Source organism: Sylvia atricapilla, chromosome 17 (genome assembly GCF_009819655.1).
Source record: "Sylvia atricapilla isolate bSylAtr1 chromosome 17, bSylAtr1.pri, whole genome shotgun sequence".
Classification (NCBI taxonomy): Eukaryota; Metazoa; Chordata; class Aves; order Passeriformes; family Sylviidae; genus Sylvia; species Sylvia atricapilla.
In genome coordinates this window covers 10,772,296-10,788,362 of record NC_089156.1, presented here as the reverse complement: position 1 = coordinate 10,788,362, position 16,067 = coordinate 10,772,296, and the positions used below count along the sequence as shown (strand labels likewise).

Below are 16,067 nucleotides of genomic sequence, written 5' to 3'. Positions count from 1 at the left end.
GTTGCTCCACCTGACTTCCAAACCTCAGGGCAGTTTTGTTGACAGCACTGAGGCATCAATTAAACAAATCACAGCTGAGAACTTCCTTCCTGATCTCCTGAAGGTGTCCTGTCCTGGCTGACCTGGATATGGTGGGAATTGCTAAACAATACACCCAGCTGGACCTCCCAGCTTTCGCCCTGGGCTGCCTCTTGCTCATTCCTCACTCTGAGAAGAGAGAGCAGCAAATTCAGGTAAATCAGAAGTTTTGTGTCCTGTCTCCACAAGGGAAATGTCCTCAACCGTTTCCTGCTCACCAGACCAGGTCAAAGGTGAATTCCAGTTAACTTCAACACATCCCTGCTGATAAATGCTCAACATTTGCCACCCTCAAAGGCTTCTAAAGGAATCATGTGAACACTTCTTTTTTAAAAAAAAAAAAAAGTTCAGCCATCCCTAATAACTTTGTCATATGACTTTGCCTTTAACGAATCTGAGGATTTTTTATGGGAACCCACCCATAAAACACATGGGGCGGGGGGAAAAACCAGTAAAACTAAAGCCACAGCAGATTGTGAGAAAAGCAGTGAATCTTACTTTGGAAAGGGATTGAATTGAAAGCTGCTGACTTCCAAGGAAGATGTTTGATATGCACAAGTTCTGATAGAAAGCTTCTGCCTTAAAGCCATCCATGAACCTTGATATTTTTCTTTCTCCTCTCATTTGTTTCCACTAATTTCTGCTCTGCCTTGTTCTCCCAGATGAAGCATTAGAGGCTGTTCCCATATTTGTCACCAGCAACTGGGACCAGTAAAGGCACCTTAAATTCTTAAGACTTCCCAGTCATTAAAGTTCCACTCAGAAAAGTTTCCCTATATCACTGCTGAAGTGTCACACACTCAACATGCTGGCAATGAGTCAGAAAATCCTGGGACAGCTACAGCAAAACACCATTTGAGAGTTAAAAGCAACACTTTGTTGAGTCCAAGCACACAGATCCTGGTTTGAGAATTCTCTGTTTGCACCTAGAATTTCAAAATATTTCTGAATAAATCAAATATTTGTTCTGAAGGGAGAATCCCTGCTTTAATCAATCACATAATAATAATATTTTTGTAACTTATTTTCACAAGGGTTTGTTATCAACCTGTAAGAAAGAAACTGTGCTGCAACAATTGGATGAACATTTGGACACTGGAGAACTGGTAGCATTTGCTTCCCAGGTAAATAAATAAATTTTATTTCACTTCCTATTGACTTGGAGGCTTTTTTTGATAACTAAGTGGTCACAGGACCTTCTTTTCTCTCTCCTCTGACCTTGTCCAGCCTTATTTGACAGTATGTTAAAAAATTACTAAAATTAATACTTTTCATTACTAAAACTTCAATCTACAGATCAGCTCTTTGGTTTTGGACAGTATCATCAATGAGAAGCTGTATGAACAGTTCTGCAAAACCAAATATTATCCACTGTTAAAGCAACACCTGATAAACACCCACAGAATAAAAGAGCTGGTGGATTACTTTGCCAAAAATAACTGGTAAGTTAATAAATGTTAAAAAAAACCCAGGTGTGACTGGTAGCAACTACAGGAATAAAATCTCACCTTTATATAATTTTTTTCTGTTCGAAGCCATGGAGCTTTTCTAATGCTTAGTCTCCAAGGATTTTTGAAGTTTTGCTGTTTATAAGTAATTAAGTTTCACCTCACTAGGATAAGTGTTTTACACCCACTCACTAAATAACAGATTGTTAAGCCTGGACTAGCAGCAGATCAAATGCAGTTAAAAAAGCAACCAGAGTGAAATAATGAAAACCTTGACCTTACCTTTAGGTGATTCCAGCTCAGGGGCACCACAGAGTCACAGCTTCAGCAACAAGAACACTCAGAATAAAAATAAATGAGCTGCCTGTACTGAAGACTTGGGAATTGGTGGTTTTGCCATGAAGTTCTCAAGAGTTAAAAGCACCTCTTTGTGCTGCACTTAAATCACAAAGGGCCTGGGTTGGGCTCCTCTCACACCTGGGCACACTCAGAGCACAAACCCTGGGGCTTGCAGGGCACTTGGTACCACTTATCCCACTTATCCTCACACTGGGACAGGAACCAGTAAACATCTAAATTCTCTATTTATTGATTTTATTAAGAGCCCTGGGAAGAAAGCCAGGCTTGTTTTCTTTACTGGGAAATGACAAGGCCCAGCTGGCTTCAAAGCTGTGAGGTCATACTTTGGGTTTTCACTTCTGCTGCCTAAATTTTTGGCTTTTTAGAGAGCTTCATTCAACAAAATTGATCAGCTTTTGCCTCTTACAGCCTTGATGATGCAACAGCCCTGATTCAAGAGTACCAGGAGAAGTGTGGAAACCCTGCTCTGGCAGATGTCCCAGCATCTCATCTTCTGCAGGTAAAACAAACCATTTCTGCACCTCAGGCTGTGTTGTCTCCTTTTTCTTTAAAGACTTCCACCCAACTTCTTGCAAAACTACTTTTGTAGCTAATCTACTTTAGTAACATGTTTTGTAGATAATAAAATATCCCTTCATTAACTCAATTAATTCACTGTAGCTGAACCAAATCTGTGCCATGCTAACCATCACTTCCAAGGACTTCCCCAGCTCCTGGATCACATCCCATTTTCCTAAGCCCTATTAATTTTATTCTTTGACCTTTTCAGGGGTACCTGAATGGATCAGAGGGCTCCTGTGGCCTGGAAGTGCCATAAATCAGGTGGAGATTTACCCTTTTCCCTCTCCTGGCAGGAGGAGGAGCTGTGCATTCACAACTCCTGTACTGCCCAAGAGAACATCAGACTAAAACCCCAAAGCTTTTACCAAGAGCTACACGTTTTTCCAGCTGTTCTAGGCTGCTTCTCCTCCACTCTCCACCCCATGAAAACAGTTCAGACTCACAGCAGAAGTTCCTGTTTGTAGCCCTCAGTTCAATACTCAGCACTTTAACTTTGGGAAGGAGGAAAGTTTATTTCCTTCACTTCTGTTATTCCCCATGCTCAGGCCTGCTGTCAGGACCACTCTGAGATGTCATCCACAACAACAGAACCTTGTCATCACTGTGATAACCTTTTATAAAACAGCAGGGGCTGTGGTTCATGTAAAATACTTTGTAGACAAGTTGTAAGTGTAATGTTACAACCACATGTATCAATTTTCACCTTTCAGTAAAAATGAATAAACCTGTGTGTCAATTTTGGCCTTACAATGTAAATTAAAAATAATTAAACTTATGCATCCATTTTAGCCCCTTACAATATTCTATAAACCTCTTAATTTGATGTTTCAGTCAACAGAATTCCCTGAATATCATGTGCCAGAGTTTTCTTTTCAACTTTGCTCTGACTGCATGAAGTGCAACTAGCCAGAGGTTCTTGAGACACCAGCCTGAAATGTCTTTTTGTCCAGGGCAAAGCAGGTTTATTTTGATTAGAAATAAGTTATTTAGTCAGCTCATGACACAGAAATAAGGGTTCCAGCTGATGGAAAAGTCATAATCCAAAGGCCAAGGAATCTGCCCCCCATCCTAAACGTTCTGCTGTGGGGGGCAAAAGATAAAAATCTGTTTTGTTGGAAAGTTACAGCAGTTGTGAGAAGGGAGAGCTGTTAAATACATTCAGGTCCCTGCAGCTGTGGGAACAGAGGAGCCACAAGGTGATTGTTTCTTGGACAACCCATATTCATCTTCAGCAGCTCTAAGAGTCACATGGAATCACATCATTGAGAGCCTCTGCATGGAGCAAAGGGCATAAAAAATGGAGTGTGAGCCACAAATAAAGGAAAGCCTCTCCTCACTGGTTATAGATTGAATGAGATCATCCTTCATGAAAGCACAGGGAGATTTGAAACTGCTTTGATCAGAGAAAGACTCAAACTTTCTACAGTGAAATTACGAGGTAACTGTAATCCTTTCAGAGTCTATCAAGCCATTTTGCTCTTTTAACTTAGTTGAGAATGTTGAATTGAGAAAATTAAATATAAACTGGATATTCTGGAGCAAACCCAGCCTGGTCCCAGAGCCCTCAATCTCTGTTCAAGCCCTGTTCAAGCATCCCTTAGAAGGTGAACACCAAACCACCACAACTGCTGCATTCTTCCCCAACAACACCTCACCAAGCTCAGCTTTTTCTATGAAGTGGAGTTTATTACAACATAAAGGAACAGTTATTTAGATAGTTATCCTAACGGAGTATTTTACAAATCAATTCATACAGAGAAAAGCAAACACGAGGTTGTTTAAATTCATGACAAGAAGTTACATTGTTAAGCTGTTAGCAACGGTGCAGGGCTGTAAACGAGCAATCAAGTTTTGGAACTTGCAGTTCAGGAGATGGTAAAAATACCAGACAAGCAAAAACATTTTTTAGGATTTCTTGTACTCAATTCTTTCTACCTTCACATCATCTCCAATTAGTTGGTAGACATATGTAACTACTGTAGAAGCCTGGATGTCCATCAGCACAAATGAAGGAATGATGTTGCTGGAAAGAAAGAAAAAAATTCATAGAGATTGTGTGTCTATAACCCCCTTGGTGTTCCACCACTATTTAGCAGAAATCACTTCAAGAAAAATGGGAATTCTCTAAGTACAGCACATGAGATCTGAGGCTGGGAGTATTTCATGTTTCAGTCCAGGAGAATGAGCCAAGTACAGCTGTGTAAGTTATACAACTCTAACTGTCCTCTCCCTGACATTTAAATCAGAAATATGAACATATTAACCCTCAGGAGTTTGTAGTTCAGTATTGTTACCAAAAAAAACCCAACCCAATATTCACTTACTTCTCTAAGGCATGGTAAGCTCCTGTAGCTGATCCTGGGTTGATATAGAATTTATTTTCGTGTTCAAATGCCTCAAATTTGTGTGTGTGTCCTGAAATGAGGATGTCCACATCAAACTGCCTCTGGAGCAGAGCCAGGCTGGCCATGTCACCCCAGGGGATCACCTGATGGCCATGAATCAGCCCGATTTTGAACTGTCCAACAGTCACAACTTTCTGCTCAGGATAATTCAGGTTCTAAAAAAGAAAGAAAAGAAAACAAACCCAGCTAGATTTCTATTTAAACCCAACCCTAATGCAACTCCAAGAAAGGGAGAGCTCAGGAACTCATTCCACCACTTGTACATGAACTAACTCCCAATGTAAAAAATCAAAGATACCCCCCCAAAAAATGGACACTACCTCATCAAAGTCCCCTCTGACAACATGAACATCCCCAGCCAGGGTCTTGAGGTAGTCATAGGTGTCCTTGGTGCAGAGGTTCCCTGTGCACAGGATGTGTTGGATCTTGCCAGGCACCAGCAGCTTTTTGAACTTGGCCGGGAGGCTGTTGCAGCGATGGGGGATGTGGAGGTCTCCCAGCACCAGCACCAACTTCAGGGACAGCAGGGGAGAGAGAGGGGGACAGACACAGGTCAGGGCACAGCCAGCACTGCAGTGGCCTCTGCAGAGCCACAGCTTTGCATCTGGACCCCCAAAGCTGCTAAAGGAAGGACGGAATGGTGATGGGATTTTGTTCTGTTCTGCAGGAAACAAGTGTCTTTTACAAACACAAGTCTACAGCATTATTTGTGGTTTGTTGCTGAAAGCTAACAGTGCAAGGTGGCACGTTCCTGTTGCATTACCTGATGGATTTTACACAAATTTGGGAGCTACCATAAACTATCCCACTGTTTTTTTGTTCTCTCTAAAACATTTCAAGCACAGACCTGGCTAAACTGCAGCCACTTCTCTTTAAAAATAACTCTCTTTATCCAAGTTTCTCTCCCCTTATTATAAAAAAACCAACCAAAATATTAATAAAAAGCAGCAAATTTGCAACATGTGTTAATAGCTGACCAGAAGAGGAAGCGTGTTCAGAGCCCTCATTGTAGAAATCACTGAAAAAATGAACAAGGCTAAAAAATAACAGCAAAATACAAACAGGGCACTGCAGAGAAGCCAATCCTGGTCACAGCACAGTGTTCCTGTTACCACTTCTGTACATTTATAGTTTTAGATGCCAGAATAAAAATGAAGTGGGGTGCTTCAAAATTCAGGCCTGAGATGATGGCAAGGCCATGGCTTTAACAGCACAGGCTTTAAATCTGCAAATAAAGCAAAAATGCAAGCAACACAGGGTGAATTAATTGTGCAAAAATGGCATGAGAAGCTTTATAAAGCAGGGAATGTTATGGCACTGCTCTGGGAAAACAGGAGACACTCAGCCCTAGGAACTCCCAGAATGGCTCAACATTAAAGAGGTTTTTTATCTTCCACTTCTTGTTAGTGAGGCAGTTCCTAAAGTGACAGCCTCAAATGTGTTTGTAAAGGACACAGCCTAGATTTATTTCTATAAACAAATAGAATTAGGCTAGGAAATGGTATTTTTAAAGATTTCTTTTTTTCCTCATGGCTTTTTAGGCCATGCAGTTACCTTCAGGCTAACACTCCTCAAAAAGGCAGAGGGAACTTGGGGAGTATTTTTGATTGATTTGGGTTTGCTTTTTTTTTTTAGATTAAGAACATCTCAGTGCCACCATCAAAGCCATCTGGAGACAGATGGTTGAAAGTATTGGTAAAGCAATACAAAAGCTTTTTAATCAACGAGTAACCAATTTAAAATGAACCAGGAGAGAGGAAAAAAATGACATTTTTTATAATCTTTGAAGAGTAACACGTGGACATCAATAATTTCGATTAATAAGTGGCAATAGATTCTTACTGCTGCCTAAGTGTGCAGTACCAGTTACGTGTTTAATCTTTAATAAAATTATCCTGCCACTTCCACCCCCAGCGAGCCAGCAGCGTGTGCACTCAGCACATTCCCTTTGCTGACAATGTCAGCCCCGCGTTTCCCCAAAACTCACATTTCACCTCCCATTCATTACGGAAAAGCTTGGCAGGCCACGGTAACCAAACCAAACGAACAGCACCGCAGAGGGTTTAATCACCACAGCCATCTAGAGCTTAAAGCAGTGGCGAAAACCGCTAAAAACACCTGGATTTTAACAGGAATTTGGGTGTGATCTAGAACGCGGATTGACCAGCAGCCCCAAAATCCACCTGAGCCACTGCCAGGGACACGGAGTGACACGAACGAGCCCTTACCACGGGTGTTAGCGAGAGCCAAGGAGTGACTTACTCTGTGCCCAGCCTGATTGGAATGAAGGAGTTGATTGCAGGGGATGAGAAACAGGGCGGAACATGATCAATGTTAAACGAGAGGAAGCAACAGAAGAGAAAACACAGCCAAATGAACGGGCAAATAATAATTAATGAATTGTCGATGTTATGACAGAAGCGTTAAATAATAATTTAAATAAAAAAAATTAATGAGATTACGATAAAATTAATACAAATTATAAACGGGGCTCCTGCAGTGACGGCCCGGCCCTCACCCCCCTGGGGGCCTCGCCTCAGCTGGGGACCGCCCTCCCGCCCGCTCTTCCCCAGCCCGGCCGGGTCGGGCCCGGCTCCTGTGGCCGTGCCGGGGGTTCCGGCGTGTCCGGGGTGCCGCGGTGTGCCGGGTGCGGGTCCCGAGGAGGTGCCGGTGTCCCCCCGCTCTCACCATCGCGCCCGCTCCGCTGCGGCCCTCCCGGAACCCGCCCGGCACCGCCCCCGCTACGGCGCCTGCGAAGGGACAACACAGCGCCGAACGCGGCCGTGCTGCGGTCCTGCTGCTGGGGGTTTTACTCACGGCAAACCAGAATTGTCCTCAAAATTAGCCGATAATGACGAGAGAGACTGATTACTGATTTTAGAGTTGCGCAAGCCTGAGCGCTCCTGGTGTCCCATAAACCAAGCATCCAAACTATCAAAACTTTTTACTATTTATGCGTTTTAGGAAACAAAGGAATTTGTGTTCATCACCTACAAGTTACATAGTTCTCTTATTAATTAGTATTCTATTGGTAATGATTCCCTTGCCTCCCGTGCTAATTAGCGCCCTGCTCAGCCCTTCTCTTCTTTGGGGTCGGGGCGTTTCCTGGGTCTGTCCCTGGGCTGGTGCTGCCGAGGGCAGCGCAGGGTCAGCTCTGATCTCTGCTCTGTGCGACAGGGACAGGACCCAGGGGAGGGCTGGAGCTGTGTCAGGACAGGGTTAGGTTGGATTTTAGGGAAGGTTCTTCCCCCAGGGGGTGCTGGGCATCGCCCAGGCTCCCCAGGGAACGGGCAAGGCTGCCAGAGCTCCAGGAACATTTGGACAACTCTCTCTAGGATGCATAGGCTGGGACTGTTGGGATGTCTGTGCAGGGGCCAGGGGTTGGATCGATGATTTCTGCACATAAGTCGGGACAATCCCCAGTTCCACAATTGCCCAATTCCGTAACTCCACAACCCCGCGGCTCCACATCCGGGGCTCTGCCAGCTCAGGCCCCGCCCCCACGGCGTTTCCCGCCCCCGGCGGCCGTGAGGGGGAGGGGGCGGGGCCGTGAGGGGCGGGGGCGGGGCCGTGAGGGGTGGGGCGGGGCCGTGAGGGGCGGGGCGGGGCCGTGAGGGGCGGGGGCGGGGCCGTGAGGGGTGGGGCGGGGCCGTGAGGGGAGGGGCCGTGAGGGGAGCGGGGCGGCCATGGAGTGCTGAGGGGAGTCAGGGAGCGCCATGAAGTGCGTGATCGGGGGGCCGCAGCTCCGAGGTACCGGGACCCGGGGAGCCCGGCACAGCCCGGGATCTCTGCGGGACACCGAGAACGCGGCACTTCAGGGGCGGCCCTGAGCGGAACACGAGCCGCGGGAGCGGAGCGGGGGATGCGCCTCTCCCTCATCCCTCATCCCAGCGGGATCGGGCGTTCATCGGGCTGGGTTCGGGTGCGCAGGATTTGGGGACACCCGGGTGGCGATGCCGTGGTCCGGCCGCGTTGTCCCCGGTGTATCTCCGCAGGCGCAGCTCGGCCCTGGGTGCGGCATTCTGTGGGGAAAGCTGCCGGAGGCAAATCCCCGGGCCCTCTGCTGGGTTCCGCGGTGTTTCTTAGCATTCCGTCTCTCCAGATGTCCTGTTGCTTCTCAGGCTTTCCATCTGTTAAACGTCATTTCTAATCCCGGTGGTGTTCTGTCTGACGGACTTAATTTGTGGTAACACCAGGTGCTGCAAAGGGACACGAGACATTCGCAGCCTTCCAAAACATTCAGGCTTTGGATAATTAACATTTTAATTAAAAAGAAAAAGTAACGGTTTCCACCATCAGTTTGCTTTCAAATGTATAAAACCCTGTAATGTTTCCTCTTGAATTATTCTGGAGAAAGTGCAGTGTCACCTTGTTATTTTAATGTAGAGTGCATATTGCAGTGTTTTCTCTCCTTGGCAGTGTTTGGAAGAGCAATACATGCCATAGCACGGATTAGTGATGAATTTTGGTTTGACCCCGTAGAAAAAGGTGTAAGTGAATTTTATTTATTCTAATTTGAAAATCTTTATGATAAGCCCCGTATTTGTACTATTGGATATTGTGTTTTCTTACAGGTACTTTTCAGTCCACCACATTCTCATCTCTCTCCACTTTCAGTATGGACAAATGCCATATTTTCTGTGATTCTAATTACACAGATTCCATCATGGAAGATTTCATTCCTGCTCTGCCCTAAGACCCTTTGATTTTTGTTTTGTTGTTGTTGTCCAGGACATCCTGATTAATGCCACGGGTCACAAGGTTTGAGTTTTGTACCACACAGGAGCTGCCTCTAAAAACAACCTGTTTTTGTACTGTTGTGACTCAACAGGAAGAACACATCCATTAATGCTTCTGATTAATCAAACACCATTTCCAGCAGAATTAGTGTTTTCTCCAGAGGTTTTCTTAGTTAAAAGTGATCAGCTCTCCTTGATTTCCATGGGAGGATGGAAAATCACCAGTGGAGACATTTGGTTCTGTACCTGAAGGTTGTTTGAGGTGTGAGTGGTGGCTTTGCTCATTTGGATGGATCATGTCCCTCAAATGCCTCAAACACAAGCTGAGCTCTGGGTGTTTGTGTAACTCAATTATTTTTATAAATAATTTTAAAGTCAGTTTAAAAGTATGTATTTTTATAAATTTTTAATAATTTTCAGATGCAAATTTCCAGGTTTGCTGGTGGCACTGAAGCCCAGAGGAAGCTTTGATATGAGATAGTTTTTGAGTTAATAAATTACTTTCCTTCTGTTCCCTCAGTGGTTGGATTCAGTGCTGTTGGAGGTCTTTTCCAGCCCTAATGACTCTGATTGCATTTCCAGCTTGCCTTAAGATCAGTGAATTCCTCGAGGTCAGCATATGCATGTGTGTTCTTCTCCTCCATGTTTTTCCAACATTACAGCTGGACAGCTGTGTCCCAACCGTGTCAGCAGGAGCAGCAGTTATCCCTCCCCTGTAAACTGATAATTAAGGTACATTTCAGTGAGTTCTTACACTCAGCAGCAAATTCACCCAATTCCCAGCTGAAATTGTGGTGGGTGAGGATCAGCCTGGGCTCTCCCAGTGTCCCCAGAGCAGTTTGGGGAAGCCTTAAGAGAGAAACTTGAGATAAACCAGGGTGCAAACCCAGGGACATGATATTTACTGCAAAGCTGCTCAGGGAGTAACCTCTGCACTGATTTTTTTTCTTTTCCCAGTCAGTTCTCCCTGTGTTTAGATGTGCAAATGTGCTGGAGAGGAATGTAGAGAAATGCAGCATCTCCACCAAGCCCAGTGACCACCACATCACCTTTCAGCTCCTCTGCAGGCACGGTGAGGTCACAGGGGAGTTTAAAACCACAACATTTAATGCCATTATCACACAGGAGCAGGTCTGTCACCCCCAGCCCAGCAGGACTGGGAATGTTCATCAGCCTCAGTCTTTGCAGAATTCCTAATTAAACATCATCTCCTCCTGCACTGTGCTGGAGGCAGTGGGCTATATTTCAATAATGCAGCTGGGGTTCCTGATTTTAGGATAATACATTGAATTAGGTCTGAAGATAACTGAACTCCCTGAGCACATCCTTTCCCAGAAAGGCAGAGAGAGCTGTGGGGTTTGTGTTCTGCATTCCACTCCCATTTCTGTTGATTTACCAGTTAATTACTGAGGCTGTTTCCAACCCTGCCTTTGTTGCTGTTCATTTATTTCTTGTGGGTTCTTAAAAAACTCAGATTCTGTCCAGGCACAACTGATAGGATGGAGGGAGTCTAAGAGTGCAGGTGAGTTCCATTTCCTGGTGGTGGTGAGTTATTTCCATTCAGCTGGACTGAGTCACTTGGTTACTTCCTCTATTGAACAATTAATAATTAAAAAAACACCCTAAAATTACAGCCAAGCACTGATTTTTGTTCATCTCCTTTATACTCAGGTGTTGTAAAAACCTATAACCTGACATTTCAGGAGTGTGACCCCCTGCAGGCTGTTTTTGCAAAGCACTTGTGTCCAAACATTCTTAGAGTCCACTCCAGGTAACAAACACAGAAATACTTCTTTTTGAGTTTTACTTTCTAACGAAACAAATGCTAAATAATCACAGATAGACTTATTTTAGTGTTGAATGACATTTTATAGGCTGCTGGCTGATGTGATGATTCACTTCCCAACCAGTCAGGAAGAAATAACCTTGTCAGTAACTCCAATGAAAGTTTGTTTCAAGAGTTACACTGAGGAAGACACTGGTAAGGAAATTCAAAATGTGGACCAATACTTGGGCTTTAAACTTTTTTTTTTGAGGTGAACTCCAGGGATAATAACTGTCACAACATGAATGTGGGATGGATTTTATGGCTGAATGACATTTTTAACAGAACATTAGAGAGAGATTTTAAGTCGTGCTGCCACCCTCTGGTTTTAATAAATAAAAAAATTGAAATAAATTGAACCATCTTCCTGGTGTCAGTGGCAGATCTCAGACTGAGCAGCCAATTGAAATAAATTATGCCACTTGCTGTAGGCTTGAAAGAGGTAATTACTGTGCTGCAAGAGCAGCAGCCTGGCAACTGCCAGGAAAAAGGGGATAATTTTATGTTTTAAAAAGAACTATTTAAATCTGAATACCACAATTATAGAATTGATATCATTAGAGAGTATATTTTAGTCTGAGGACAGCACACAGTGTCAGCAAGCCCTGCACTGTTACTGCCATGGTCACATCTCCAGGAGGTGGAGAAGGAGCTGCAGATCCTTGGGGTGTGACCCAAACTAATTTTGAAGATGTAATTGTGGTTTTGAGGTAGAGGTTCTCGTGTATCATATAATAAAGAGATGCTTTTCATACTTGTTATGACCAAAGCTGGGGAGAATGACCTGGGAAGAGCCCAGAGCACAGGGCTGGGAGCAGCCTAAGAGAAGGGTCAAGTGGCAGAAACTGAGTAAAACAGGGCAGAAATTACTGAAAATAGAGATTTTGAATGACACATTTAGTGACTTCAGAAACATTCACTTACCAGGAGAGCTGTAAGAAAGAAAAAGAAAAAACAGAACAAAAGTCAAGAGATACTAAAGGCCCAGTGAGGGAAGGGAGGAGGCTCTATGCTCGTGGTGAATCTCCTGTGCCCTTTGAACCCCTCAGCTGCCGTGGCCTGGGGGTTCCAAAACATCCAGCCCTGTGCCCACTCCTGCTGCCCTCTGCGGCTCAGCTGCACAGGGGCAAACACCCCCTGCCACAGCCACCAGGAGCTTCTTACATGGGCCTGTTTGAACTCTCCAAGTTCGAAAACAAAGCTCCTGAGCAGAGAAAGGGAAGAGTGGGAATAGCCTGGAACACTTCCTTGGCAGCCTGGCCTTGCCGGGGAGCAGCTCAAGCTGCTGTGGGATTTCTCTGAGCTCTCTGGGGTTGTCACACACCAGGAAAAAGCCCTCTCAGTCTCTCTTCACACACCCATTGACAGCCACGGAGTAATCCCGTGGTAACAAAAAACGGGATACCTGAAACTAAACAGCCAATTTCCTGTCGCCACTTATGTGTCAGGAAAAGATCGTCATTTAAATCAAAGAGCCTCAGTCCACCTCCATTGTGCTCCGCTGATTGTCAGCAATTTTGATTAATCTCTTAAAGTCACGCTGCATTTTGGGCTTCCCATCCACACAACAATAGGCAGCTGGGAATATTATTTGTGATGGATGCCTGTGTTAGGTTAGCTCACAAAGCAGAACATGGAAGAGGTTCTGTTAAAATCCATTCCAATCCACACAACGTACTGCAAATAAATTGAGGATCTTACTTAATTCTAGTATGTATATAAGCTAAGCATTTAGTACTGTTAACCACTATAAAAAGAATTATTTGCTCAAACAGTGCTTATGTAAAAGACCTCAGGGTTACAGTCACGGCTTTGTTGATATCAAACTTCACTGCAGTGAGTCCCTGACTTTGTTGTTATCTCAAACAGACTTTTCAAGGACAATGCTTACTGAGATACAGCTCAGTCCAGAGGAATTTGACTACTTTCAAGTTGGAGTAGATTCTGAAGTGACATTTTGCCTTAAAGAATTGAGGGTAAAGTAAGATTTTGTCTGGGAAGAAAACTCTTTTCTCATTAATTTGTCTGACTGGACCAGGACAACACAGGATGGTGCCTGTGGAATGGCCCTGGGCTGTGTCCCACCAGCCCTCCTGACAGCAGCAGGGTTTCACCACCTGGCTGAGGATTAGCTTTAAACCCCAGGATCCTCAGGACCCCTCAGAGCCTTTGAAAGGCAAACAAAACACTTCTGAAGCAGAGATGTGTTTTCTGTGCTGGGCAGACAGGGCACAGCTGCCCCAGGGAAAGCACCGTGACCAGGGAGGTTCTCCATGCAGACCCTGCTCTGGCAAAGCTCTGGCAGGGAAAGACAGGAATTATTCTCAGAAGCAGCAGAATTTTCCCCTCTTTTTGCCAGTAAATGTGATAAACTTATTTTCCAGTCTCCACATTCTGGGTTTAACAAGCACTTCACCCCACCCTTCCCTGCAGGGGCTGCTGGCGTTCTCCGAGGCCACGAGCGTTCCTGTGTCCGTCCACTTCGACAGATGTGGGAAGTACGTGGGGACCTGCCGTGGCTGGGGCCCCTTAGCCCCCAGTGAGCACCGACCTGCAGATCAGGGCAATTTTCACTGCAAACCAAAAGCCATTTCTAACCTGAAATTCCACAGAAAGCCTGAACCTGGGCATGGGCATTGCCAAGGCACCGTGCTGACTGACAGCTCCCTGTGTATAAATCACCTGGACACCTGAGGCTCTCAGTGCCCTGCAGGCAATGAATTATTTAGCACTTTAAAGAAACAATACATTTTCTGTATAATTTTAACAGTTACATATTGAATGCTATCATTTGACTCTGGTACTGCACAGCATTTGCTGATTGGAGCAGTGAGATCTGTAACAGGAGCCCTTCTCTCATTTTCAGAGGAGGCACTTTTGAATTCCATAGGTAGAATCACAGGCTCTGTCCCCTCCCACGCTATCTCTAACTCCCTGTGTTCAGACCCATTGCTTTCAGCATTGAGGACCTGCTGCTGGAGGCCAGCTTCATCCTGGCTACCTTGTGTGAGGCTGAGAAGGAGGCAGCTTCCCCAGGGCCTGCCTGCTGCCCACGGCCCTGGGACAGGTAACAGGGGCTGAGGGGACACGTGGCCTTCAGAGGGTGAAGAGCTCAGGTTTTCACAGGAAAACTGTGAACTACCGGGCTTCAGGAACATCTCAGCAGCACAAGGGGCTGCAAGAGAGAACATTCTGTACAAGCTGTTGCTTTCTCGTCTCCTCGGGGTCTGGGTGCAGCAGAAGGGAAAATGCTGAGTCTCCTCTAAAGCTGTCATCTTTTCACAAACAGAAAATGGGGATATTCCAATGAAACACAAAGCCAGTTACTAACCTGCCCTACTCTGTCCAACCCAGCTCAAGGCCTGGCATGGATAAATCTGACCAGACCTCCAGGGATGGAGCCAGCAAGGCAGACACAGCCACTTCCAAAAAGCCACAGCAGAAGGGAAACCCTCCGAGCATGGACTCAGCAAAACTCCCAGGTGCTTTAGCAAAACAAGAGGTAAAAAAAATTCCCAGAGGCACAGAGAGGGATGTGCCAGGCAGAGCAGGAGCAGCCACGGCTGAGGCAGCAGGAGGAGAGGCCACAGAGGCTCCTTATGAGAAGGTGAGGGAACTCCCCACGGCTGCTGTTTGGCTGAGCAGCCCCACGGGCACTGGGGGTTTCAGTGGGATCAGCTGTCCCAGCAGCACAGCTGGAAAACCCCACACTGCTGGGAACACTCCTGGGGGCAGGTGGGTTTCACTGGGAAACTGAGAAAGATCTTACAATGGCAAAAGCGTCACAAGTCATTAATGCCCAAATTCTGTACCATGGAAATCTTACCTGTACAAATATTGCCTTTTCCAGTTCCATTCCTTGTTCTTTGGAGCTGTCTCTTACAAGGAGAAGGAGGCCATTGGTGACACCTTTCAGAGCTTGGTGACAGCCAGTGACACTGAGGAGGAGTTTGGAGCCTTGCAGAGCTCCCCGGTTCTGTAGTGCAGGGGTTGAGTCCAAGCACAGACACGGGAGAGCCCAGAGGGAAGGGCAGGGCCAGCCTTTGTCACTGGTGCTGTGACCCAGCAGCACAGAACGTGCTGGAACTGTCAGTGCTCTGTAATGGCACAAATTCAGGTCACGATTGACTCTGTTGAGGTTTATGTGTTCTGCGGGAACTGCTGGGGGTTCTGCTCTCAGAACACTCTCGCTAGAGAGAGGCTCAGTTTGAATTCAAAATCTGTTATTACCACATCAGGCAAATGAAGCTGCTGTTCTGGTTAAGGGTGCTGGAAAAATATCCCAACCCTGCCCTCTGTGACAGCCAAACCCAGCCCAGCTCCAGGAGAAGTCAGGTTCTTACAGAGACTCTGTAGAACCAGTGTTTAACTGAAAAAACCAAAGTTGTCACAGAACTGCATTTTAAAAAATAAAGGTTTGTGTTTCAGATTTGCATTCTTCTTTTCCTTCCCTGCGTCTCCTCCACCACAGTCGGGGACAGTGCAGTATTTCCAAAGTCACACTGGAACACGACACTGCAATTCCCAGCCAATTAAGGGATCGTTATCTGCCTGCCAGGCTGCAGGAGGCATTGGGTGTCCCTCGGGTGTGGATCTGAGAGCAGAGCAGGGAGGTCACAGTGACAGAGGCTGTGCCTCTGTGCCACCAGCC

At 45.7% G+C, this 16,067-nt stretch overlaps 3 protein-coding genes and 1 long non-coding RNA gene across 4 annotated transcripts in view; 2 read left to right on the top strand and 2 right to left on the bottom strand.

Annotated features, from left to right (window-relative positions):
* KNTC1 (kinetochore associated 1) overlaps nt 1-3,628 on the top strand; it is a 30,406-nt gene extending 26,778 nt beyond the window's left edge. The window contains exons 59-63 of the mRNA XM_066331653.1: nt 104-233; nt 1,113-1,202; nt 1,375-1,520; nt 2,295-2,385; nt 2,656-3,628. Of these exons, the coding sequence (XP_066187750.1) occupies nt 104-233; nt 1,113-1,202; nt 1,375-1,520; nt 2,295-2,385; nt 2,656-2,703 (505 nt within the window). The 3' untranslated portion in view covers nt 2,704-3,628. The remainder of the gene's footprint in view (nt 1-103; nt 234-1,112; nt 1,203-1,374; nt 1,521-2,294; nt 2,386-2,655) is intronic.
* Nucleotides 3,629-4,112: 484 nt separating this feature from the next.
* VPS29 (VPS29 retromer complex component) lies at nt 4,113-7,630 on the bottom strand. The gene is made up of 4 exons (XM_066331652.1): nt 7,541-7,630; nt 5,173-5,364; nt 4,772-5,007; nt 4,113-4,470 (listed from the first exon to the last, which is right to left on the bottom strand). The coding sequence occupies exons 1-4, from the start codon at nt 7,541-7,543 to the stop codon at nt 4,353-4,355; spliced, it is 549 nt and encodes a 182-aa protein (XP_066187749.1). The 5' UTR covers nt 7,544-7,630; the 3' UTR covers nt 4,113-4,352.
* Nucleotides 7,631-9,294: 1,664 nt separating this feature from the next.
* Nucleotides 9,295-15,843, top strand: RAD9B (RAD9 checkpoint clamp component B). Its single transcript, XM_066331651.1, is given in 12 exon segments — nt 9,295-9,342; nt 10,174-10,323; nt 10,549-10,663; nt 11,263-11,362; nt 11,466-11,572; nt 13,286-13,392; nt 13,850-13,914; nt 14,361-14,483; nt 14,771-15,030; nt 15,033-15,123; nt 15,125-15,169; nt 15,171-15,843. Coding segments are annotated over 11 exon segments (1,275 nt in total). The 5' UTR covers nt 9,295-9,342; nt 10,174-10,233; the 3' UTR covers nt 15,343-15,843.
* Nucleotides 9,983-15,380, bottom strand: LOC136369039 (uncharacterized). Its single transcript, XR_010744944.1, has 2 exons — nt 15,243-15,380; nt 9,983-10,311 (listed from the first exon to the last, which is right to left on the bottom strand). It is a non-coding gene; the product is annotated as an uncharacterized lncRNA (long non-coding RNA).
* Nucleotides 15,844-16,067: the final 224 nt, after the last annotated feature.

Coding starts and splice junctions, on each gene's coding strand:
- VPS29 (XM_066331652.1), bottom strand. Junction 5,008..5,172: donor TCAGAGGGGACTTTGATGAG/GTAGTGTCCATT, acceptor TTTCTTTTTTAG/AACCTGAATTATCCTGAGCA. Junction 4,471..4,771: donor GCTTACCATGCCTTAGAGAA/GTAAGTGAATAT, acceptor CTTTCTTTCCAG/CAACATCATTCCTTCATTTG.